Source organism: Juglans microcarpa x Juglans regia, chromosome 3D (genome assembly GCF_004785595.1).
Source record: "Juglans microcarpa x Juglans regia isolate MS1-56 chromosome 3D, Jm3101_v1.0, whole genome shotgun sequence".
Taxonomy (NCBI): domain Eukaryota; kingdom Viridiplantae; phylum Streptophyta; class Magnoliopsida; order Fagales; family Juglandaceae; genus Juglans; species Juglans microcarpa x Juglans regia.
Window position 1 is genome coordinate 11,886,953 of NC_054598.1, and position 26,593 is coordinate 11,913,545.

The 26,593-nt window shown below is 37.9% G+C and overlaps 3 protein-coding genes across 3 annotated transcripts; 2 read left to right on the forward strand and 1 right to left on the reverse strand.

The window, feature by feature from the left end:
* The first annotated feature begins 231 nt into the window (after positions 1-231).
* On the forward strand, positions 232-1,578 carry LOC121255036. Its single transcript, XM_041155331.1, has 2 exons — positions 232-850; positions 1,103-1,578. The coding sequence occupies exons 1-2, from the start codon at positions 232-234 to the stop codon at positions 1,576-1,578; spliced, it is 1,095 nt and encodes a 364-aa protein (XP_041011265.1).
* A 9,093-nt stretch (positions 1,579-10,671) lies between these two features.
* On the forward strand, positions 10,672-12,208 carry LOC121256606 (zinc-finger homeodomain protein 11-like). The gene has a single exon (XM_041157446.1). It carries the CDS (start codon positions 11,023-11,025, stop codon positions 11,968-11,970), a length of 948 nt encoding a protein of 315 aa, XP_041013380.1. The 5' UTR covers positions 10,672-11,022; the 3' UTR covers positions 11,971-12,208.
* A 3,991-nt stretch (positions 12,209-16,199) lies between these two features.
* On the reverse strand, positions 16,200-20,779 carry LOC121255876 (TATA box-binding protein-associated factor RNA polymerase I subunit B-like). The gene is given in 5 exon segments (XM_041156418.1): positions 16,200-16,861; positions 18,456-18,589; positions 18,783-18,995; positions 18,998-19,621; positions 20,042-20,779. Coding segments are annotated over 5 exon segments (2,241 nt in total). The 5' UTR covers positions 20,673-20,779; the 3' UTR covers positions 16,200-16,222.
* Positions 20,780-26,593: the final 5,814 nt, after the last annotated feature.

Below are 26,593 nucleotides of genomic sequence, written 5' to 3' on the forward strand. Positions count from 1 at the left end.
TCTGTTTTACGTGTGCTTCCGTTAAGTTGTTAGCTACTAGTCTTTCCTTTCATTTCAGTTTTCTTGTAAGTGGCCTTGCTTATTTAAGCAGCTGAAGTTGTTAATGAAAAGGGAGAAAAAATCATTTGCATTCAAATTGTGGTTCTATTCTCACCCGAAGAGAATATAATTATTCTTACATTTTATTATTTGTATTTGGGACCTATCACTGGCCTCAGAGCCAGGTTATTAATGAGAACTAATAAAGAGCGTATCGAGCAGTTGGAGGCCGAGCTAGGTGGAGTGCAAGATGGGTTACACAGGATGGAACTCGACATGGCCGATAGGCTTCGTCAGGTGGAAGAAACTCTCAATCGCCTTTCTGATGTCTTACTTGCCAACCAGGAAATTCCCAACCACCATCGAGAAGGCAACGACAGGGGACAGATGGTGGTATCTTCCAAAACAGCAAAACTTGAATTTCCTCGATTTTCAGGAGATGATCCGAAGGAGTGGTTCAATCATGTGAACCAATTTTTTGAGTTCCAGAACACTCTCGAAGCCCAAAGAGTTTCTTTGGCTTCGTACCACTTGGAAGGAGAGGCCAACCAGTGGTGGCAATGGATCCGCAGGACATTGCGAGAGGAAGGACGTGCTCTCTCATGGGCAAATTTTGAAGACGAACTCTGGGCTCGCTTTGGGCCATCGAAGTGTGAAGATTTTGATGAAGCCCTTTCGAGGATAAGACAAGTTGGTTCTTTGCGTAATTACCAGCGGGAATTCGAGCGCTTGGGCAATCGAGTTCACGGATGGACGCAAAGAGCTCTTGTAGGAACTTTTATGGGTGGCTTAAAGATGGACATCTCGGATGGTATACGGATGTTTAAGCCTTAGACATTAAAAGAAGCCATCAGTTTAGCAAAAATGAAGGATGATCAATTGACTAGACAAAGGAGGTTTATAAGACCTGCACCACCAACGCGAGCTCCCCTAGCTCTTCCCCCTACTAACCGAGCAGCACCACCAACCCCTGCCGTTCCCATGAGGCGACTTACTTGGGAGGAAATGCAGCGGAGAAGAGCCCAAAATTTATGCTTTAATTGTAATGACCTTTTTACTGCAGGACACAAATGTCAGGGCCCAAGGATACTCATGTTGGAGAGTTATGAGGATAACGGCAACCTGTTATGCGATGATGTCATCGAAGAACAACCAGTTGAAGAGAATCATGAAAGGCCTCCTGAACCAGAAATTACGCTGCATGCACTAACGGGATGGACATATCCCAAAACCATGCGAATTGCTGCCAAGATTTGTGCCCACGACGTCATTGTATTAATCGATAGCGGATCGACTCACAATTTTATTAGTGAGCGTATGGCCAATTTGTTGCTTCTACCGGTAGTGCCTATGGAAACCTTCATGGCCCGAGTTGCTAATGGAGAAAATCTCAGATGCCAAGGGAGGTTTGAGGAGATACAGATCAATTTACAGGGCACCATTTTTTCATTAACCCTTTATTCCTTACCTCTCACAGGGTTAGACGTGGTTTTGGGAATTCAATGGCTTGAAATTCTCGGTTCCGTGGTATGTGATTAGAGGAAGTTAACCATGGAATTCACGTGGGAAAATCAGACTAAGAGATTGGTAGGCATCGACGGGCAAAATATCCAAGCGGCCTCAATCGCAGAGCTAACTAAAGGAGTTCGACCCAGCCATGCTCTGTTTGCTGTTTGCCTAAAAGTTGCCCAGACGGAACTACCAAGGAATATTCATTCACGCATACGGGAGTTATTACAGGAATTTTCAGATTTGCTCATTGAGCCTTCAAGCTTACCACCAACACAGGAAGTTGACCACGGCATTGCCCTCAAGGATGGAACCGAACCAATTAATGTTCGGCCTTACAGATATGCGTATTATCAAAAGAACGAGATTGAGAAACAGGTCCAAGATATGCTGCAATCCGGGCTTGTGCGACCCAGCACTAGCCCATTCTCGTCGCCCATATTACTGGTAAAAAAGAAAGACGGGAATTGGCGATTTTGCACAAATTATCGTACGCTCAACGCCGCAACCATTAAAGACCGATTTCTGATTCCCACAATGGATGATATGTTGGATGAACTCTACGGTGCCTCTTATTTTACCAAGCTTGATCTGAGGGCGGGATACCATCAGGTACGAGTTAAACCAGGTGATATTCATAAAACTGCTTTCCGAACGCATAATGGACATTACGAATACTTGGTTATGCCTTTCGGCTTATGTAATGCACCTTCCACATTTCAAGCTATTATGAACTCCATCTTTCGACATTATCTTCGAAAATTCATATTAGTTTTCTTTGATGATATTTTGATCTATAGTCCGGACTGGGATCAACATTTAGTGCATGTAAGGCAGACCTTTGAAATACTGAGGCAACACAGATTTTTTGTTAAAGCCAGCAAATGCGCATTTGGGCAGCAAGAATTGGAATACTTGGGACACATCATCACAAGTCAGGGCGTGAAAGTGGATGAAAACAAAATTGCTGCTGTGGTAGCGTGGCCTCAACTTACTAACATTTCGGAACTACGTGGGTTTTAGGTTTGACAGGTTATTACCGAAAGTTCGTCAAGGATTACGGCATTATAGCACAGCCTCTCATCAATCTTCTCAAAAAAGGCCAATTCGGATGGCATGAAGAAGCTGAAAAAGCCTTCCTTGCTCTCAAATAGGCTATGACAACCACACCGATATTAGCCATGCCAAACTTCGATGATGCTTCCACTATTGAAACGGACACATCTAGAGAGGGAATTGGAGTGGTCCTGTCGCAACAAGGCAAACCAGTGGCATACATGAGTCAAGCCCTCGGAGTGGCAAAAAAATCCTGGTCGACGTACGCTAAAGAGATGTTGGCTATCGTCGAAGCCATACGTACCTGGCGGCCTTATCTTCTAGGCCAAAAATTCTATATTCAGACCGATCAATGCAGCCTCAAATATTTTCTAGAGCAGTGAATAGCAATGCCGGAGCAACAAAAATGGGTTGCTAAACTCTTGGGCTACGATTACGAAATTAAATACAGATCGGGCCGTGAGAATTCCGCAGCTAATGCTCTCTCGCGAAAACAGGGCAGTCCCATTCCTCATGGTATTTTCTTTCCGCAGGGAAGAAATAAAAAAGGCTGCAGAAGAAGACTAATATATTCAGTCAAAGGGCCGTGTAGCCATTGAGCAACCAGGAGGATCATATATATGGCGCCAAGGTCTGTTACTTTACAGAGGAAGGGTCATTATGCTGAATGATGCCGCCTTAAGGGCAAAACTATTACATGAAATGCACGACACCAAAGTAGGGGGTCTTTCGGGCGTCCTACGTACGTTCAGGAAATTAAGACAATAGTTTTATTGGCCTGGGATGCATAAATCAGTGCAAGACTACATCAAGGGATGCAAGGTATGCCAAAAAATAAAAGCCGAGACGTTAGCTCCAGCTGGCCTTCTTCAACCACTGCCAATCCTGTGTCAAGTATGGGACGATATCACCGTAGACTTTATCGAGGGCTTGCCAATGTCACAAGGAAAGGACACCATCATGGTGGTTGTCGACAGACTTAGTAAGTCCGCTCATTTCCTTACTTTAAGTCATCCTTTTACTGCAAAAACTGTAGCAGAAAAATTTGTGGAAGGCATCATCAAGCTTCACGGTATGCCCAAATCAATTGTTAGTGATCGGGACCCAATTTTCATTAGTAACTTCTGGAAAGAATTTTTCAAGCTATCGGGCACCAAACTGCAGCTTAGTTCTGCATACCATCCACAGACGGATGGCCAGACGGAAGTCACCAATCGCTGCATCGAACAATATCTTCGGTGTTTTGTTCATCAGTGGCCACAAAAATGGAGCGGCTATTTACCTTGGGCGGAATACTGGTATAATACGACATACCATATTTCAACAGGGATGACCCCTTTTCAGGCGCTCTATGGAAGATTGCCACTTCCATTCCGACGTATAAAGATGGACTATCACCGGTACATGAAGTTGACCAGCAACTCATAAACCGGGATGAACTGCTACGGCAACTGAAAGCCAACTTAGAGAGATTAGTGAACAGAATGAAGCAAATGTCAGATAAGAAGCAAAGAGACATTTCATTCGATGTCAGCGAGTGGGTACTTTTGAAGCTGCACCCATACCGCCAGCAAACGGTCTTCAAATGGGTCCATCAGAAACTAGCTAGCAGTTTTTATGGACCCTACCAGATTTTAGAGAAGATCGGGCCTGTTGCATACAAATTACAGTTACCAGAAGGGGCGTGTATTCATCCGGTGTTTCACGTGTCACTACTCAAACGATACCAAGACAACGGGGGGAACGCTGAAACGCTGAAACGCTACAGGCCGAGTTAGCACCATTCACCGATGAAGGGGTAGTCTTAGTGGAGCCACAAACTATTTTAGACTACCGTTGGATCAAGCAAGGAACTCAACTGCTCGAAGAAAACTTAGTGCAATGGAAACACCTTCCAGTCGAGGAGGCAACCTGGGAACCAACAAAGAAGTTACGGGAGATGTTTTCGAATTTGGACCTTGAGGACAAGGATACACTTGACGGGAGAGGTATTGTTAGGCCACGTCGTTCGGAGAGGGGCAATAAACCAAATCCCAAATACTTGGGATAAGTTGGGACGTAAAGAACCATTGCATGCATGCAGACGGAACCATTAAACACGTGAAAAGCAGGAATGAACTGGGTCTTGGCAGGCGAGAGGTTTACGTGCGAGTGGTTCAGTGGGATTGTGTGAATGGGTCTTCGGAAGTGCAGAGTTTTTCGTTATTTTTATAATTTCTGTTAGTCATATTCTGTTTTTACGTGTATTGGCATGCTCTGTTTTACGTGTGCTTCCGTTAAGTTGTTAGCTACTAATCTTTCCTTTCATTTCAGTTTTTTTGTAAGTGGCCTTGCTTATTTAAGCAGCCGAAGTTGTTAATGAAAAGGGAGAAAAAATCATTTGCATTCAAATTGTGGTTATATTCTCATCCGAAGAGAATAGAATTATTCTTATATTTTATTATCTGTATTTGGGACCTATCATGCATATATACGTTGCGGTCACCGCACCATACCTGATGGTCACGTGTTATTTCAAGCTCTAAAGTATACTTTTTCCTAAGGGGTCTGCAATTATATATAATATGATGATGTTTTCTAATCATTTTAGAAAATTCTTAGTTTCTTGCTTAATTTGGTATATAAGGACTTAAATTTAAATTTTGGTCAAACTTGTATATAGAAGACTGCTTTCTAGTCTTATTGGGTATTTGATTTCATGCAATAATTGGGTTTTGCATGTTTTTTGCTCTATTTGCTGATTTTAGTACCAATATCTCTTCCTAATTTTCCTAATTTCGTGTCCCAATTATTAGGTTTTTATTTATATAACACGCCGTCTGAATAATTATATTTCTATCCAGGTAACTTAAGTTGTGCTAGTTAGACAGAATATTTATCATTTCATTTAATTAAGAGAAATGATATTTGTGATTATTGAGTACGCAAACGTCTTGTATTTAAAAAAAAATTAATAAATATCAGATTTACCAAAAAAAATATTTTTTTAATGATGAGTCTCACTCTTTTTAAAAAAAATATACGACGCTTGCACAACTTATAAATCTATCTACTAATATTACTCTTGAAATAATATACGTTAATCATGAAAAATTATATTTGCAAATCAAATTGAAAGAAACTCTTTCGTACTATTGACATGATATAATTTAATTTATAAAAAAATATAATTTTGATGCAGAGATTATATATGTCTTCCATGCCGACTAATAAATAGAAAGACTGATCAGTTATCCAGTCGGCGAAGGAGCTAGGCCAGTGAGGTCCCAAGGCATGCGTATTGCCAGCCAGCTAAACAATCCCAATCAAAGGGATAATGGGATTAAGATGATGAGTACTGTATCCTCAAATGTCTGAATTTGTCTCGTTTATTTTTATAAAACATCTCATCTTATCTAATAATTATAATTTTTTTAATTTTTAATATAAAATAAAATAAATAATTTAATTTTTTAAAATTTAAAAATAAAAATAATATTAAAAAATATATTTAAATAATATTTTATTTAATTTTTTAATTTTAATTTTAATTCATCGCATTTTATCTTCGAAAACAAACGGACCAATGGAAAAGAAATAGACACTTCAAGTGGTTTTACACTATTTATTACTCATTTAATACTGTCCGAAATATTTATATGGACAGCAATATATGTTATGGCTCACTTGACATATCTTTCTTTATTCCACTTGCGACTTTCAACTTCGGGCAAGAACCTTTTTTTTCTTTGTTCGAACAAGAATTCGAGGGATCTTTTTCGACGTGAGTGTAGAAGAAATCAGCCTTTACCTCATGGCTGATAATAGGGTTCGTTGTTGCAAGCTGGAGACCTACATGTAACACACGGTGGCGACATTGATCTGCTGCCATAGTACTGAGGAATTTTCCTGGACTAGTATACTACATACATTAGCTCATGAGGTTAATTACCGTGAGCAAGACATGATATAGTACGCGGGGGAAGCCGTTTTTATGAATGAGTAGCAGCGAGGTAACTGTGTAAGAAGCTGATCAGTAGTTTAATTATCTTCATAAACCATATAATTACTACCAACCTAATTTGTTTTGTTAAAGACCCGCGCCATCCATGCATGCTAGCTAGCTAGCGATTTTTCTCTTAATGTTGTACATAATATATATAGAACTTCGATATGGATGATCGGTAGTACTTAAAGCGTTTTCATATATAGTACTAGAATTCGATCATCCATGCAGTTAAGTGCTGCTGCGCCATGCATGGAGCTCATGAAACTTTCTTACCTGCAATTGTACTTGTTATTCAGGGGCACAACCATCAGCATACGTACGGTTTAACCTTTCATAGAGTAGACAGATTTAATCCTTTCAGTTGGCCTTAGACCAAAAATAAATAAGGTCGATTAATATATGAAGAAGTGTTCTCCAACGCCCTCTATAAATGGTTTCACCCGGTAGATGGAGTTAGCTAACAACAATAAATTTTATGATCTGTAGAATAGCATGCTTGAATGAATTTACTCTGATCTTAAACGCATTTAAGTAGCAAAATATAATAAGATTCTTCTTGAAGAACCTAACAGATCATCATATCATGTTCTCCTGCAAACCCATTAAAATTGAGATCAGCAGCTAGCTAGCTAGCCCAGAAAAGAGTTTTGAATAAAGAAAACAGGAATTGGATTCTTTAATTGATTTTGTGGCACATCATTAGGAGCAAATAAGAGAAGTACTGATCATGATCAGGAGCTAGCTAGATGATCGGTTTCTTATCGTTTGATCTTCTTTTGGCTGGCTCTAAAGAATTTTTTGTTTTTTTTAATGTTCTTTTTTGGCATCCTTTGAGCCTATCTTATCATCCTATAATAATATGGCATGCAGGAATATAGATGCTCTTAATTGGGTGGTGGATGCTGATCAACACCCACAACTTCTTTGCACTTTGTAGATCATCCACTGCCACCACCAGTTTCATTCATCAGCCAATCAAACATGCATGCCAGTTAAAATGTAGGGCATTTCTCTGGTTTTGGGACCCAAATCTGGTTTTGTTATAATTAGAACACAGTGACAAACCGCCCCCCACCCTCTCTCTCTCTCTCTCTCTCTCTCTCTCTCTCTCTCTGAGGACTGCCACACTAATACTAGCATATTGCTGCTGAAAATTAAAGACCATTGCATTTGGGCTACTTTGAGCCCCCCTAACCACCCTTAGCTGTAGGACATGTCTTCCCCTAACATAACAAAGCCTCAATTATTGCAGAAAAACCACGTTCGTTGTTCTTTGACCATGACTGGAATTAGGATGATCTACTTAAAAGGATATTAAAGAACTAGCCCTTTTTTTTTCTGCCTTTTTTATCTCCCTTTTCTTTGCCAAGGTGATGCAATCCATGATCATGCATAAACTTACAGAAAAAAACATCTCTCTGTCTCTCTCTCTCTCTCTTTGTTTTTTTTTTGGGGGGGGCACAGTACCAATTATGCATCTGATCTATTCTTTTGCTTTCTCATTCACCTTATGCATATATAGATTGACACGTACAGTATTGTTTTGAGTAGTCATTTCAGTCAATGCTATTAATTATCCAAGTAAAACTGAAAACCTTCCAACTTTAAACCGTTGGGGGGAAAGGACACATCCAATAAATATTTTCCATTATTATCAAGGGACCATCTCATATGAATTTAATTAACCATACATACAAATGATATAAATTTTTAACGAGTTAGTTTCTTTACTTCAATTTTATAGGTTAATTGGTTTCAATTTTGTCGGCCCAAACTGACCATTTCCCCCCATGGAAATGACACTTTTTTATGAGCTGCTACATTTTTCTTTTTTTCTTTTTTTTTTTACCAAAAATAAGACGGCACCTCCGACTATTTATTAACAATATGGAGGAACCCGTGGCTACAAAAACCCAACTTAATAAACCAGCCAAACAATTTCCAACCATACTGCCCACCTACTCAACAAGCCAAAACATCAACATAACTTTGAACATAAGCTTGCACCTATTGTATCCAACCTATACAATCCCCTTACAGAAGTGGTAACTGAGCAACCTCAGAAACAAAATACTCCTCACCCATAGCACCACTTCTAGCAAGCTCATCCGCTACTTTATTATCTTTTCTATACAAATAAAATATAGAAAAATCAAAGTCCTCCAAAAGAGATAATAAAAGATTTCAAAAACCTCAAAGATATCAAACTGTATAATATTTACCTAACAACCAAGAGATTATATATGCAAATAGATTATATAAAATAAATCTATAAATTGATGTGATTTTATAAAATTTATTAGATTTATTTTATAATAAAATTAATTTTAAAATTTAACATACCATATCAAGTCATATTAATTTGTATGTTTCCTTTAATATAATTTTTTTATATCTAAAATATTTAATTATTTCAATGGTTAGAATTATATCAATTTGCTTGATATATATATATATATATAAATGTTCCTGACATATGAAAACGAGATTTCTAGAAAAGGAGAAAAAAAAAAAAAATGCCATCTTCATGCAAAGGATAATCAAGTTGGTGGAGTGTGATGTTCCTGATCGTCCATTTTGGGTTGATCCAAATCTAGATAGCTAAATCCTTTGTTATCTTTGTGTCTGATTTTAGACCATGCGCGTGCTCCCTGATGATGACATTGTTGTCAGAGCATTGTTCTAAGCCATTAAGCAGTTCTTTGACCCCCAATTGCAGAGGTCATGTCCATAGGCCCTGTAGTTGTAGCGTAAACTCATTCACACAAATACTTTTCATTAACATGATACGCATTTCCCATCATATCCTTTTTAAGGCGCAGCAAAGGCTTTTCAAAATTCCATTTTCTTCTTTTCTGGATATTATATATATATATATATAAATCTACACACACATGTATTTTATATATATATATATATATATATGTACGAGAATTTTATTTTTATTTTTCTGTCCTCTCGGATTCTACTAGAACATCATTGTGGATTAGCCTTTATTAGAACCACATAGGACAAAAGCATCACATCTGTCTTGCTGATCTCACGTGGATGGTCTATGAATATATTTATTTCTACCCAGTTGGTAATTAAAACATGAAACCACCGGAAATTGAATAAGATTATATAGTAAACGAAAAAATATTATAAACATGGTATGTCGGCAGATTAGAGCTTTTTATTTTTTTATTTTTTCTTTTCTAAAACGTGGAAGAGTGGAGAAAATAAATATCATAACTAAAGTAGGCCTCAAATCAAGCATACTTTATTTTTTTAGAGTTATCCTCTAATGAACAATTTCACTTTCCTTTTCCCGATCAGTAGTAGTGACAGTATTTACTTTATTATTTAAGCAGCGTGCTAAGCTTTTGCAGATTCAGGTTAACTTGAAGGTCTGTGTCAATTTGCCATCATCATCTCATGCTGTTGTTTTAAGATCTGTTCCAAATGATGCCACGTCCATGTCACATGCTGAAATTACGTGAGGTGGAGGAGGAGGGGGGTGGTTCGGAACAAAAATGAGGAAAGTTTCAAAAAGATTTGACCAATGCCAGAAAGAGAAGAAGGAAATCCAAAACACTCGACTACTGTTTTTCATAACGTTATTTTCTTAAACTAAACTTCGTACAATTGTCAAAATTGAATCATGAATGTTGTTAATACAGACCCTTAGGTACACCAAGTCGTGCAATGACAAATCACTCAAAATATATGAAGATCATGAGCATCGTACAATAATAAGGGCAGACATGAGTGGACATAAGAGGGTGGAGAGGATTTTAGGTATAGAAGACAAACCAATATGTTAACACTGTAGTGAGAAATCGTATTGCAGAATGCAGGGGTTGTTTGTACTGTGCAACAAGTTGCATGAGCCACGTGTCTGTCTAGGACCCATGTACAAGACACTGCCCTGAATTCAAATCGGTGACTTCAAAGCATATATTCTTTGCCAAGATAATTCAGACGAATCTGTTCATGTCCGAAGCTCACTCTTTTAATCTCAGATTAGAACCACCATTACAGAGCTGAAAACAAGTTTGAACCACCATTAATATGTTTTGCAGGCCCAGTCATTTTCAGTGGTGGTGATTTTGGGAATTTGGGGGAGTTTTATTATTTTTATTATTACATCCATCCCCAGAGCCGTATCACCCTTTATCCCCACAACCGAATTGTCATATTTAAGCTTAGATATTTGTCCTCATGACCTCACTTCTCATAATAATCATCATCAGCACCATCATGTGAAGTTCTGCTATTATCATCGTCATCATTTGTCTCTCAAGCCATAAGAGTTCTTGTTCCTCCCTCCCCCCTCTCCCTTCACATCCAATTTTTTTTTTTTTTTTTTCCTAAAGAAATCCTCTCGAACTTAAGGAAACCCTAACCTCCCACACTCAAAGTCCCAACTTTTTGTGCCTGTCTGAGCCATGGACTTGAACCCCACCACCACCAACACGTCTCTCACCCAAACCCCAGATACAGATACTGAAACCCCACCACAGACCCAGCCTTTCAAGTCCTTATCCTTCGCCAATGGCTCCCTCAAGCCCCACAACCGCCAACCCATAATCTCGCCACAAGCACAACCACCACCTCCAGCAGCAGCAGCAGCACCGGTCATGGTGGTGTCCTACAAAGAATGCCTCAAGAACCACGCTGCCAGCATGGGTGGCCTCGCCCTCGACGGCTGCGGGGAGTTCTTGCCCTCCACCGCGGCTACGTACTCCGACCCAACCTCGCTCAAGTGCGCAGCTTGTGGCTGCCACCGCAACTTCCACCGCCGCAGCACTGAAGATCCCACCCCCAAAATCCTTAGCATCCACAACATCTCCTCCCCAAGTCCAAGCCCAAGCCCGGTATGTTCCCCGCCACCAGTCTCACGTTTGCCACCATCCCAGTACTACTACTCGTCTATGCCGCAAATGCTGATGTCTCTCAGCACCGCCTCTCCTCAACCGTCCGATGAGTACCACCCAAAATCCCACCCTACGGTGATGAGAGCAGATATTAACCCACTTGGGAGAAAGAGATTTCGAACTAAATTCACTCAGGAACAGAAGGAGAAGATGTTTCTGTTTTGTGAGAGACTAGGTTGGAAGATGCCGAAGAGCAATGAGATGTTGGTGGAGGAGTTCTGCAATGAGGTTGGGATCGATAGGAGGGTCCTCAAGGTTTGGATGCACAACAATAAGAACCCCTTGAGGAAGAAAGATCTGGGTTGTGGTCATAATAGCAGTGTCAATGATGAAAATGGGAATGGTGATAGAGTTAACTTCGAGACCAATGCCTATAGCTGCAAAAAGGAGATTGATGACAATGGAGATGGCAGTCTTAATCTTCATGTTTCTACCACTGGCTCTTCTTCTTCATCTTGATCTGAAGATATGGAGAAGACAAAGTATGTTTTTTTTTTTTTGTTCTTTTTCCTTTTTTTTTTTTTTTTTAACTTCTGCCTTGCTGATCAATTGTTACTGATTACTCACCTTTTGTGATGGAGAGGAATAGAAGAGAGGTTAACAACGAATGCTAAGTAATTCTTATTAGTTATGAGTTTGTCTGTTAATTGACGTGTACTTCGATTAATTAATTGCTATCCCAAATATTGATTTAATTGTCGCCTTCTTTCTTGCTTAGTTTGATCCGTCTGCTTTCGTCAAGTTGATCGCCAATTCTGGGTTATGATCACATCGTTGTGGAATTTGGTGGCTCACTGATGATTTACTTTCTATTATCTGTTTGATAAAAGCAAAAGTCTCCCAATAGGTCAGATCCCATGCTTATTTGTCCAAAACTGAAGCCTTATCAATTTCCGGGTGCAATTTGTTATGATTTGCCACCTGCAAACCCTGTCCTCGCTCATTTATAGAGGCATTCCCTACTTTTGCAGAAACGTGCACCTTGGTCTGGTTGGAGAGATAATGGCACTGATGGGGTTTGCCGGTTTGATGTACCCTGGAGTACTGGGCCAAATTAAACCTCCAATACCTTGTCCCTTGCTAGAAAATTTTCTAGTAGTTACAGTATCCTGGTAAATGTAACAAATTTATATAATAATAAGCACTCCTTATAAAAGATGATATATAGGGGCATTCGATCGGCCTAAAGCTTTGTTTGGCAGTTAGCGTTCTTTAGTTCTTGCACCAAGTACTTAATGGGACTCGTGTCTGTTGCTAATGTGATGGGACTGAGATTTTAGAGGTTTAAATGAAATGAATTGAGATTAAAATTAAAAAGTAGAATAAAGTATAGTTAGAATATATTTTTTAATATTATTTTTATTTTAAAATTTAAATAAATTGAATTATTTAATTTTTTAATATTAAAATTTAAAAAAATTATAATGATGAAATTTGATGATTTTTGAAAACAAATTAGGCCTTAAATTTTGTATGTTATCTTTGGGTTTATCTGAGCTTTAAAGGCAAGGATTTGAGCTGATCTTGATTAATGAAAGGTGACGGAAGGAGACAGGCATCTGGTACCCTGACGATCTGCCACCTTTCCTTATTTGGTTTGTAGAAAGCGGCAAGTTTTGTTTCTCTTTTTCTGCTAATGACAAAGCTTTGATAAGATAAGCCGGGATAATTGATTTGTTTATATCTCATCCACCGTCTAATGATCAATACCACTGATGCCTTGAATGTATATATATATTTTACAGCTCTCGCTTTTAATTTGTGGCAGCCTTTTGGAAGTTCGTAGACCAGAAATAAAATCAAATATTTATATAAACTTAAATTGATCGTGTTACTTAATTATTTTTCATATCCAGTGTAGTTATTTTATTTCGAAATTGTTAGGTTTATTTGTTTATGCAATTATTTTTATGTGGTTGTTATGGTGGTTTTGCTTTCCTTGCACTCTTTCTAAGGTGCCGTTAGTTTAGACAAGTGAGTTGAGAGCAATAGTATTGACTCATATGTAAAATTATATTTTTTAAAAATTAATTTTATATATAAAAAAAAACTCCTATTATTTATTTTTTTTAAAAACTATTTTTTTTTTCTTTCTGATTTCTTCTTGTTGGTGTTGAGAGAGAGAAATGAGAAAGAAATGTTTCAATAGAGGATTTATTTCCGTCTTGAGAGTGAACAGTTCATATTTAAATTTATGAAAATGTTATTTATAATTATGTAAATTTTTAGATATGCATAATTCAATATAGTCTAATTTAAGGTTATATTATACTAAATGCATATACATAATCCAATGTTAGTGAGATGAGATAAATTGAGATGAAAATTAAAAATAAAATAAAATATTATTAAAATATTATTTTTTAATATTATTATTATTTTAAAATTTGAAAAAATTGAACTGTTTATTATATTTTACTTAAAAATTAAAAAAAATATAATAATAAAATAAAATAAAATAAAATAAGATAAAATATTTTCACTATCCAAATGGATCATTAAGTTCTAACCTCCTTCACGACCACAGAAACAAACTATAAACGTTGTTTTAATAGGTATAAATGAAAATATTCGGTCCAACAGGCCGTGACCATTTGGGTAGATTTCCCAAGTTTTATACATGTCTTGCCTGTTAAGAATGCCAAAAAAACAAATGATTCTGTGGTAAGGTATTGGAGCTCTAAGTTTGTTTTAGTTTGGGGGTACTGCGTGTTAGATTATAGGCATGTATATGACTATTTAAGGGAAATAACTTGGGAGAATAAACATCAAAATACAACTCCTATTAAGAAATTAGAACCTATTTAAAGATATGATTAACCTTAAATATTTTTGCCACAAAATAATTTTACAGAAGTAAATTTATAAACTGACTTAGTTGATGTGATATATTAGATTGTAGAATAAATATAATATATCATATGAAGTTATATCAATTTGTGAGCTTATTTTTATAAAATTTATTTATGATTGTAACATTTTTTTATAATTTATGGTGAATAACTACGAGTATTTCTTAAAGTGTGAAGCGAAATGGTTTATGATGCAATGAAGGAAGACAACTTGCGAATTGGAGCTGACAGCAATGTTTCTCTAATTCTGATAAAGAAATATGGAAATCGTCAAGATTAATATATAGAAGATCAAGTTCACGAATTAAGAACTTGATCACTTGTCAAATTATATATAGTTCGGAATCAATGTACATATGACAGAGATTTATTGGTTTCCGTAAATTGATGTTGTTTATTCTCTCTTTTTTGATTGCATCGTTTATTCTCTCAAACAGTCGAGATAGACTGTACGTGTTTATTTAAAAATTAAGATATTTATGGGTTGGTGAAATTAATGAGTTGAAATTTTTGTTGTAACTTGGCGTTGAATATATAAATATATATATATATATATATATATATTTTCACAAAATGATTTAAATAAAAAAAAGTGAAAAAATTTGTAGTTTATTTGTCTGTGAAAAGAAAATATAAGGTTAAAGAAAAACAAAACATCAAAATTAAAAAAAAATATAAACTTCATAAAAGTATCTAACCGTGGGGCTATTAAGGGCTTTTTGATAAAATATGATCATTCATTAAATTCTATAAGAGAGCTACACATCAAATGGTCAAGGATCTTAAGGACTTTTTGATAAAACATTATTGTTCATTAAATTTTATAAGGGAGTTACATATCAAATAATCAAGGGTTTTAATGGCCTTTTGATAAAACAAGACTTAACGGAAAAATAAGAAAAGTTAATGAAAAAATAACAAAAGTTAATATTCACAGTTAGATAGCCACTTATTATAATAGATAATATATATATATATATATATATTATATATAGTTCCAAAGGAGTTGGAAGAAATTGAAGAGTTATTGCGAAAGATTTTTTTTTTTTTTTTTTTAAATTAGTTGGAGATCCATGTACGTACCGCGTGTGTGGTACATTATAATTTAGATAATTTATTATATGATTTATTGATAAATGAAGAGAAAAATAAGTGATGAATCATTTATACGTACCTTCGTATCTGACTTATTGAGCTTACAACCACTCATTTTGCAAAAAGATATATTTTAATCCTCCAACATGACATTACATAATAAATTTGAGGGAATAAATTTTTAACTCTAACTTAAAAGAAAGTCCTCTTCCTTTTTCATTAAGCTCTCATCATTGTAATATTCTCTAAAATCAGTTGTGACACGTTCTTTTTAAGTTCATTATAATCAAGCAAGCAGTAATGAGCCAAGCCCAATACGCTAAAGATAAGTACTTTTTTTTTTTTTTTTTGTAATGTAATAGAGGCCCAAATACAATTCAGTTCGGCCCTGAAATGTAGGTCAGATCCTTCTTTCATCTATAAATCATTGATTATTATCTAATCTAACTTGAGAAAATACCCACGAGGTTTGAGGTTCCGCAGTCCTCTTACGAGCTCTAGGATTTTATAGGAGTTTGATCTTAGCATGAACTATGCATTATCGTTATTTGTTAGGAAAATGTTATATTCTCAGTTCTTTCCTACCATGCTGAAATGGTATTATCCATAAACTCTTAAATTTGTTATTTTAGAAAATAAAAAATGATCTTATGGTTGATTAACAATGTCAAATTAACAACAATACACTGAAAGTGAGATGAGAAATTCTATTTGGTAAGAAAACTAATCACTACAATAGTCTAATTAACGAAGTTGTAAAAATCTTAAATATTCAAGTTTGAAAAGCCAATGGGATCATCATCAGCATGTTCTGATGCAACATCACTACAGAACTCGCAAGAAACATTAGGTGGCGTCAAGTGCAAGCAATGGTCGATTCTATTTTCCAACCAAGCCAGTCTCCTCTCAAGACTCAAAACCCCAATGTGCATAATCCGAATGTCAACTTGCGCAACCCTTGCACAAGCACGAAGCAGTATGTAATAATCCGCATGAGCGACGTAAGTAAAGGCTCCCTCGTCCTTCTTCCTCACATAGTGAAGGTAATCAAATCTTTTCACATTGACCCTTGGTGGAATGTAACAGAACCTATTCTCCTCCATGTCTAATTTCAGACGTTTGATGGCTTCACTTTTCAGTGTTTCAGCTAAAGCTTGATCGCTGTGTTCCGAGTTTTGATCACCCTCTTCACTCTGAGGAGAATTATCATGACCATCCAAGACCGGCTGAGAGCCATCCACGTGGTAAGTTCCGTCATCCGAGGATGTGGCGCCAACATATGCTTCATCTCTCATGTTCTTGTTATCTTTAGACAAATAGCTAACCCATTCTTCATCCCTTGAACTCTTTTGGTTAAAAGCAATATTTTGTCCCTCTTTGAAATCTTCTGACGGTTCAGAATCCTGGGAAACATGCAATTCGTTACAAGTTAGAATTAGTAATCGGTGTTATTTACCAGATCCTTCCAAAGGATAAGTTTATTCCCATCTAAAACCCAGAAAAACAACCCCCACAGAACATATATAAGATGAAGGTTTAACGGGACAACAAATCTTGAAGGGAGACATCCAGTGGAGCTCTTACTATATCATCTTTAGACCTCATGCGAGGGTAACATGATGGGACAAGAGTACAGTCACAACTATATGAGGCATCTATCAGAAGTGCTTAACAAATATACTTATTAGTATCCACAACCCAGAGAAACAACCGCAGAGAATATGCACAAAATGACAGAAAAAACTGCTTAACAGATTATCAATTACAAGACATCAAAACTCTCCTCAACCTTCAAATAGCTAAACAGAGATAGGACTACCATGTTTGAATCGCAAGTATAGGATGAATCTATCCTTTACACCGGCAAACTGAAAAGGAGTAAGTCCCAGTATGTCTTCTTGAGATCTTCAATGAAATATTGATGGCAAAAAATAGATAATAATATAGGCTTCTGTGATAGCATAGTCCTGCCAAAAAAAGAACCATGTTTTTTATAAGCAACATAGTTCTTTTTTGGCAGGAGAATGTAACAGTCATCCATGAGTGCATCACCATCAATCTTTTGAGATGAATCTATGAAGTAGCAAACAAGGAGGATGGTGTTAGAGAAAATCATTTCAATTATAAAATCCACTCTTACCACCGAGCTTAAGTTTTGGGGGCAAATGGTAATTTAGACTAATGTTGGAGCAGTGGTTCTAAGTTTGAATCATAAATAGGTCCACATTTTGTGTCTCTAGCACTAGAGAAGTGTTGAAGAATATAATTGAAATATCAAATTCACCTTTTCTGATAACCTTAAACTTTTGGGATAATTGGTGATTTAACATTTTGGTTGTGTATGATTTTTTTTTTTTTTATAAGTAGTTGTATACGATACTAAAAGTTAGAACACATACAAACAAGTTCCTAGCTTTTAAATCTAAATTTCGACCTCCATGAGTAAAATTAATTTTCTATTTTGTACGAGAAAGCAATGTCGACCTGTACATCAGAGATTTATCAAATTAAGAAAAAAAGAAAAAAAAGCCAAACATCTACTTTGCTAGCAGGCTTGTTTTCTGTTCTTGTATTCTTAAAAGATTAGATCATATAGTCATTTACTTTGATGTGATAATACCTTTTAAAAAAGAAAGAATCCGTATGAGCTTTGACGTGATTCTGTCCAACATTTTCAAACTCTCTTCCATAATTTCTGAGGTCTACAAATTATTTTAGAGTATAAATTGTACTGACAACCATTGTTATTTACATGGAAAGTTTTGGATTGCTAAATAACAGGGAAAATGTAACCGGTGAAGTCTATTACCAATTCATCTTCCCAAGGACAAGAAACTCTTTTTTTATATAAGTAAAGAAAGAGGCCAAGAAACTAAAAGAGGCCAATACAGTATCATTCAGCTAATAAGGAGCCAAGAGGTAATTCAAAGATTTATCAATTACGGGTACACCTTTGGGGGAGGAAAAAAAATATACCCATGTCAAGCAGTAAATTACCTTCTCATTCTGATAAAAATCCCAAAATTCTTCAATTAGCTTCTCTTCCTCGTGATTCTCAAATGAAGGTTCTAATCCAGCAAAAACCACATCTTTACAGTACTGGAGATATGTTGGTAAGTCCTTGGAATACTCTGTCAATAGAAGATAAAAACTTGATAACTTTGTAGCTATAGATAAAAAAAAAAAAAAAAAAAAAAAAAAAAAAAGGAAAAAAATAGGAGCTTTTAGAACAAGGGAATTCAACAACACTAGAAAACAACCATCGGAATTAACAAAAGACCGTTGTTCATATAATAAAAATAAAAACTGAATAAAAAGAATTACCATAGGTGTCAGAGATCTCATTATATCTTGCTTCAAGCTTGCGCAGAAGCTCTGCAGCATCCAACTCAGACATCTGAACTTTAGGCAAGTTTCTATTAAAAGTTGGAGTTGAATCATCCACATTTTGAAAAGGAGAACCAGATACCTTACTAGCATCATCCCCCATATCGGAATCACCTGTTGTGTCCAATTTTTCTATCGGGTTGGATGTGGGGAGGAACCATCATTACTAGACAAACTCTTTTCCCATTCTCCAAAACCATGTATGTTATATAGAATTCGTATTGCAACAATCAGTATTGACATCACACAAACACGAGTGGGAAGCCTCAACTCATTTGTTGATAACCATAAATCTGGAGACATTGACCAGTCATGTATGCGGCATGCATGAGGGAGGATCTTTTCTATTGGAAGACATAACTTCTGGAGATAGCGGGAAGCTATTGCATAAAAGTTGACTGGAGGTAAATTCAAGCCTATGGACTGAGCAATTGATGCTGCCATCGATTCCAACTTCTGAAATGGAAGAGCTTGAGAAGGTCTAAACATAATATTTGAATTTACTGGGCAGGCGCTTGATGGCCGTCCAATGCTTTTTTCAATTTGAACAAAGGCAGCAAAAAAAGGAAGCCTCCCTTCAAGTGACCACTTCACCATGTCCGTCGGCAGGATTGCTTCCCTGGCAGTATGACAAGCCAGAAGCGAAACAGCTAAAGAACAATATAATGGTATCTTCTTCCTCAAGGATCTATACCAGATCATTACTGCTCGCTGACCGTACATATTATGAGGTTCTGTGCTGTATTTGGCACGCGGCTTGTAATCTTCTGGTTCTTCTGAAACCAGGGAAGAAATGTATTCACATACAAGAAAAAAGCCATGGTAGAACAGCATCCACCTCGTTAGAAATCTTTTGCAACTAATCAACATAATAAAATCTTGCAACTTGCAAGCATACCTAGTTTCATCCAAGATATGAACACTTTAAAAAAAACTTATGGCAATAGCAAAGAATCATATGCAAGAACTACAAATACCTAAAAGCACGTCCGGGATTTTCTCATACAACATCGAAAAATATCGGCATGATCGCAACGTATAAAGGCTAAAGCACATTTTTAATTCTCCCTTCAACAAATTTCATTGCAAGGCATATGTCGAGAATCAATTCCCACATAATATGTACACAACGCCCCCATTCACTTTCAACTTGTATAAGAGCATGTTTATATATACCTATAACGATGCTGTTATACCTGGTGGCTGCGTTTCGGAGTCCTGAATGGCGTGGTCGGCCCAGTCGTCGTCAAAGACCCCAGTGCTAGCCACGAACCTCATCCAGAGGGTCCCAGCAAGCCCACAAATCAAGGGGCTCACCTTGAATTCCCTTACCAACGCCTCGCACTGGAACTGAATCATTAGCTGCACACCCATCACGTACCTGATCCTTATCTCGTTGTAATAATCCTCAAAGCTCGGACCAACACCCTTCCCTGAAGAATTCCCAAAATCCTCGGGTCCCGAGGGCCCCACCCCGTCGTCGTAGTCCTCTTTCTTAACTGGGTGCTGTGGGTTAGGGGTGGCTTCGCCAGCTTGGTTTAGGGTGTTCCAGAATGAAAGGGAGTTTGTGGTATCGTAGAGGGACTGGGACTGGGAGATCGGCTCAGCCTTGATGGCGGAACGATTGCGGCGCCGACTGTAGCTGGCTAAGTAGATTGCGCCACCAGCATCGCCGCCCTTGTCGATGAAGTCCTCATCGGCGACGCCGGTGTCGACGATGTCGTCGGCTCGGGCACCGCAGCGAACGCAGTAGAAGAAGCCGTCAGAGCCGTCGTCTAGGCCCACGTTGCCGCAGGCGTGGCAAGCCCAGTTCTGAGGGTCCGACATTTCGGTTGCAGATGCTTTTCGAAGCCCAGTGGGTTTCGTTTTCTGTAAAACAAGCTCAAGGGCCTTAGGGTTAGGAGAAGAAGAGGATATCGGCGGTATGAGTTCGCGAAGGGAAAGAAGTGAAGTGTAACCTAGAAACTAGAAGTGAAAGTGGCCGTGGGCCTGGCTTGTCATGGGCCAGTGAGTATCGGTTTTAAAACAAACTGCAGAAAAATTCAATCTCGTAAGTCATTTAGGTTGTATTTAAATGTTGAGCTGAATTAAGTTATTTATGAATAATAATGAGTTGAGATGATAGAGTGAGTTTTATATAATCCACTTAAAATGAGTTTAAATGTATTTAGATGTTAAAATGACTTTAGATGTATTTATAGGAAGTTGAAAAAAATTGTGAATCTCACGTGTGAAGAAATATTGAATTGAAAAATATTGTGGGTCTCAAGTGTAAAGAGGTTTTGAGTTGAGATGAGTTTAGTAATTTGAGAGATGGGTGTTTAGATGCTAGATAATGGTTTGAATTCAGAGATGAGTTGATATGATTTGTGAATAGTAGAATAAAAGGTGAATTGTTTATTATATTTTGTGTGAGAATTTGGAAAAATTGTTTTAGGATTTGAAAAAGTTAAATTTTTTATTATATTTTGTGTGGGAATTTGAGAAAGTTGTAATGATGAGATGAGATGAGTTGAGGTGAGTTTTGAATTCAAACGAGGCCTAACTTAAAATTAGACTGAACTGAGTTGAACTCAAATAAGTTTAACAACCAAACAGGGCCTTAGTGTTGGGTTGGACCTCAGTATATTTAGCCCAATTTCAAGTAGTCATTTTGTTTAAGTCCAGTCCATAGTAGTCTTTACAAATTGTACTCACTGTAGCAAAGTACTTAGGAGGGAAAACAGTTACTATCAAACCAAATATAAGAAGTGCAATGTGTAATGAAAAAAAAGTCAATGAGAATTCTATAGTATTTTCCTCCCTATCTTTTTCCCTTGTCTCTTTTTGGAGGACCACTCCAGTTGAAGTGAGTAGAACAATTGCAAAAATACAGTAATCCATAAGGCGAGTTACAATTCTAGTATTAGAGAGGCACCGATTTCTATATGCCAAAGAAAAACAAAAATAAAACAATGGCAGAAGGAACAAGACTTAATCAATTACAAGATGGGCTCATTGCCCTTAAGAAATCTACAGACTCTCAGTATCAAACTCTAGAAGCTGACATGATGGCATTGAAAAGGTAGAATGACTCCATTGTGCAACAGCTGGCTTTGTTGACAGTGGAGTTGCAGAAGAATCACCACAACTGCTTCCAAGGGGAATCATCAGTAAGAGGATCTAGGGATAAACAGTCAACATCAGAGATCCAAGCTCGTATGGTGCACCTCGACTTTCCCACCTTCCATGGAGAGGATCCTACAAGCTGGATTTACAAGATGAACCAATTCTTTGCATTTCATAATACTCAACCCCAACATCGAATTCGATTGGCATCTTTCTACATGGAGGGAAGAGCCTTGGTGTGGTTTCAAAATCTGGAGGAGTTAGGCCAGTTACATGACTGAGACTCATTTACTAAGGACCTGTTGATTAGATTTGGTCCCAATGCATATGATGATCCTATAGAATCACTAACCAGACTCAGACAAACAGGGCCTATAGAGGAGTGCAAAGGTAAGTTTGAAGCACTAGCAAACAGGTTAAGGGGCTTATCAGATAATTATAAACTTAGTTGTTTCCTAAGTGGGTTGAAAGATGAAGTGAGGGTACCCGTGAGGATGTTTAACCCTATCAGCTTAACCAATGCTTATAGTCTGGCCAAACTACAAGAAGAAAACATTTCCATAGCTAGAAAAAACCCTAGATCTAGCATTTCATACTCACCTGACCCAAGAATCCTGAGAACACAAAACACCAGCCATATAAATCCAAATAAAACTAGCTTAAAAAAACTATTCCCCATCTAGAAAATAAACTAGCAACATATGAAAGAAAGGAGGGAGAAAAGACTTTGTTATTATTGTGATAACAAATGGAGCCCTGGACACAAATGCCAAAAATCCTAAGCTATACCTTTTGGAAGAAGTGTTGGTTGGGAGGGATGGCAGGGACATTATGGTTGATGAAGAAGAGGAGGGAGTTGGTCAAGAGGTGTTAGAGTTACCTACTCAAACTGAAAATCTAGAAATATCTATGCATGCTTTAACTGGTTAACAAAACCCAAAAATAATGAGACTAAAAGGGAGACTAGGAAATCAGTGGGTAACAATTCTGGTTGACACTAGATCCACTCACAATTTGTTAGACCCTGTAGTAGTAAAAAGAGGAAAGGTGCATGTGGATTGTAGAGAAATAGTGAAGGTACGGGTAGCTAATGGGGAACTATTGCCCAGTGAAGGGGGATGTAAGGGTGTGGGACTAAACATACAAGGTGTGTTAATTAAAGTGGATGTCCATGTACTTGTGCTAGCAGGTTGTGACATGGTCCTAGGCATTCAATGATTGAGGGAATTGGGCACTATTTAATGAAATCTTAAAAATCTATGTATGCAGTTCAGCCTTGGAAATAAGGCTGTGAAGTTACAAGGGCCCCTTCCCAACTCATTGAGGAGGGGTCTTTGAACAACTTGAATAAGTTGGAAACTAGGGGTATACTACTGCAAGTGATGGAAGCTGAAACTAAAGGTAAACAGATTCGCCAAAATGAAGTTCCTAAAGAAATTCAAACATTGCTTTCTCAGTTTGAAGATATTTTCTAGAAACCTAAGGGCCTTCCTCCACGTAGATCCCATGATCATGCAATTAATTTAATACTAGGGGCAAAACCAGTGTCTATTCGACCCTATAGATATCCTTACTACCAAAAGGATTAAATTGAAAGGATAGTGGAAGAATTGTTGAAATCACGGGTTGTCCAACCCAGTCAAAGTCCATACTCCTCACCAGTCCTATTGGTGAGAAAGCCAGATGGATCTTGGAGATTATGTGTTGTAGAGGAGCTTATGGATGAATTGCATGGTGCGAGAATTTTTTTCAAGCTAGATCTTCGATCTGGATACCTCCAGCTCAGAGTCAAGCCCTCAGATGTGCCTAAGACAACTTTTAGGCACATGGAGGAAATAACGAATTTTTTGTAATGCCCTTCGGCTTGACCAACGCCCCCTCTACATTTCAAAGCCTCATGAATGATATTCCATTTATATTTGCGCAAATTTATATTAGTATTTTTTTATAACATTTTGATGTACAGTAAAACAGAGGGTGAACATGTGCAACACTTAACAATTGACCTTGGAAATCCTATGAAATAACCAGCTCTCTGCTAAACAGTCCAAATGTCACTTCGGATGTACAAAGATCTCATACTTGGGGCACTTAATCTCGGGACAAGGGGTTAGGGTAGATCCTGAGAAGTTGAAGGAAATGAAAGGCTGGCCTTTACCTAAAACTATCAAGACATTACACGGGTTCCTTGGCTTAACTAATACTACTACAGATTTATCAAAGGCTATGGGGGTATTGTAGGACCCCTAACTAGAATGCTAAAGAAGAACCAGTTTTAGTGAAGTGAAGAAGTCAAGATAGTTCTCCACAAACTCAAGGAGGCTTGTTACCAGCCCCCTGTATTAGCTCTCCCAGACTTCACTCAGTCATTCACCATAGAGTGTGACGCTTCTGGTACTGCTATTGGGGTTGTTGTAATAAAGATGGGGAGACCAATTGCTTTTCACAGTCAGGCTCTAAAGGGTAGAGTCTTATTACTCTCAACTTATGAAAATGAGTTGTTTGCACTGGTTTCAGCAGTGCAAAAATGGAGGCCATACTTGTTGGGTAGTGCCTTTGTGGTCAAGACTGATCAACAGTCTAAAATATCTGTTGGATCAAAAAATAGGTACCCCTATGCAGCAAAGATGGATCACTAAACTGTTGGGTTATGATTTTCTGGTCGAATATAAAAAAAGATTCTAAGAACAGGGCAGCTGATGCCCTCTCAAGAAAGGAGGCAGAGGTGGAGGTCTCACTGATGCTACTGACCTTTCCCTCTATTGGATGGGTGGAAGAACTACGAGCTCTCTATACTCAAGACCACATGCAGGAATTGTTGCAACAGTTTCAAGAACAGAAACTTGGTCAAGCTTATAATATGAAAGATGAGTTGTTGTTATACAAGCACAAACTTTACATCCCACACAGTAAGGAGTTTAGTCAGAAGCTACTTGAATTAACCCACAGCAGCCCTTGGGGGGGGGGGTCACTCAGGATATGATAAGACAATCCATAGAACTAGAAGGAACTTCTACTTGAAGGGACTAAAGAAGGATGTAAAAAATCCATCAAGGAGCGTGTGAGGTGTGTCAACGAATGAAAGTGGAGAATTCTCACCCCAGTGGCCTTCTCCAGCCCCTGCCTATACCCTCTAAGCCATGGATCCATATTTCTATGGACTTTATCGATGACCTTCCACCCTCTAAGAGTTTCAACTGTTTATGGGTGGTGGTTGACAGATACACCAAATACAACCATTTTACCCCCTTAAACACCAATACACAACCAAAAGTGTCGCTGAGCTCTTCCTAAAAAAACATCCTCAAACTACATGGCATTCCACAATCTATAGTTTCATATCGAGACAACACATTCACTAGCCATTTCTGACAGGAATTGTTTTATGTACAAAGAGTGCAACTGTTTATGAACTCAACCTACCACCACCAATCTGACGGTCAAACCAAGGTGGTAAACAAAACCCTGGAGGGTTATTTGAGGTGCTTTTTCCAGTGAACATCCTAATGACTGGTCAAAGTGGGTGGCTTTAGTGGAATGGTGGTATAACACCACCCATCATGCCTCTACAAGGATGACCCCATTCAAGGCTCTCTACTGCTACCCACCCCTCAGACTCCTAGACTATATCCCAGGCACAACTAAGTGGGAGGAGGTGGACCAAACACTAAAAACTAGAGCCTTGATCTCAAATCTGTTACGCAATAATTTACACAGAGCCCAAAATCACATGAAAAAATATGCAGATACCAGAAGAAAGGAGCGGGAGTTTGATTAGGGTGAGTGGGTATACCTGCGCCTGGAACCGTACAGGCAAACCTCCATGAGTTAGCGGCGGCACTTGAAGTTGTAGCCAAGATACTATGGACCATTTCAAATCGTTGCTAGGGTGAGAACGGTTGCCTATACGTTGGATCTGCCCCCTTCTGCACACATCCACCCCACAATGCACGTTTATCAGTTGAAGCAAAAATTGGGGTCTCGGTTCACAGCCATCTCGAACCTTCCTCTCGTTGATGAGCAAGGTGTTTTGCTCCCAAAACCAGAAGAAATACTCGGAAGAATGATGATCAAGGCAAGAAACCATGCAAAAATAGAACTTTTGGTTCGTTGGCACGGTTGTAGTTCTGAAAAGGCCACTTAGGAGGGCTATGCATACCTCAAAGACAACTTCCCACACCTTGTGGGCAAGGTGTTTTAATGGAGGAGGGAATGTAACAAGCTGAAGGGCCTTAGGGTTAGGAGAAGAGGATATGGGCAATGATGGTATGTTCGGGAAGAGAAAGACAGAAGTGATGAAATGTAACCTAGAAACTAGAAGTGAAAGTGGTCATGGGCATGGTGGGCTTGGCTTGTCATGGGTTAGTGAGTATCGGTTCAGAAACAAGCTGCAGAATAAAATCAGTCTCTTAAGTCATTTAGTGTTGGGTTGAGCCTCAATATATTTAGCCCAATTTCAAGTAGTCATTTTATTTAAGTCCCATCCATAGTCAGTATTTACAAGTTGTACTCACTGTAGCATAGTACCTAGGAGGCAAAGTAGTTACTATCAAACAGATTATAAGAAGTGGAACATGTAATGAAAAAGCAATCAATGATAATTCTACAGTATTTTCCTCTCTACCTTTTTCCCTTATCTC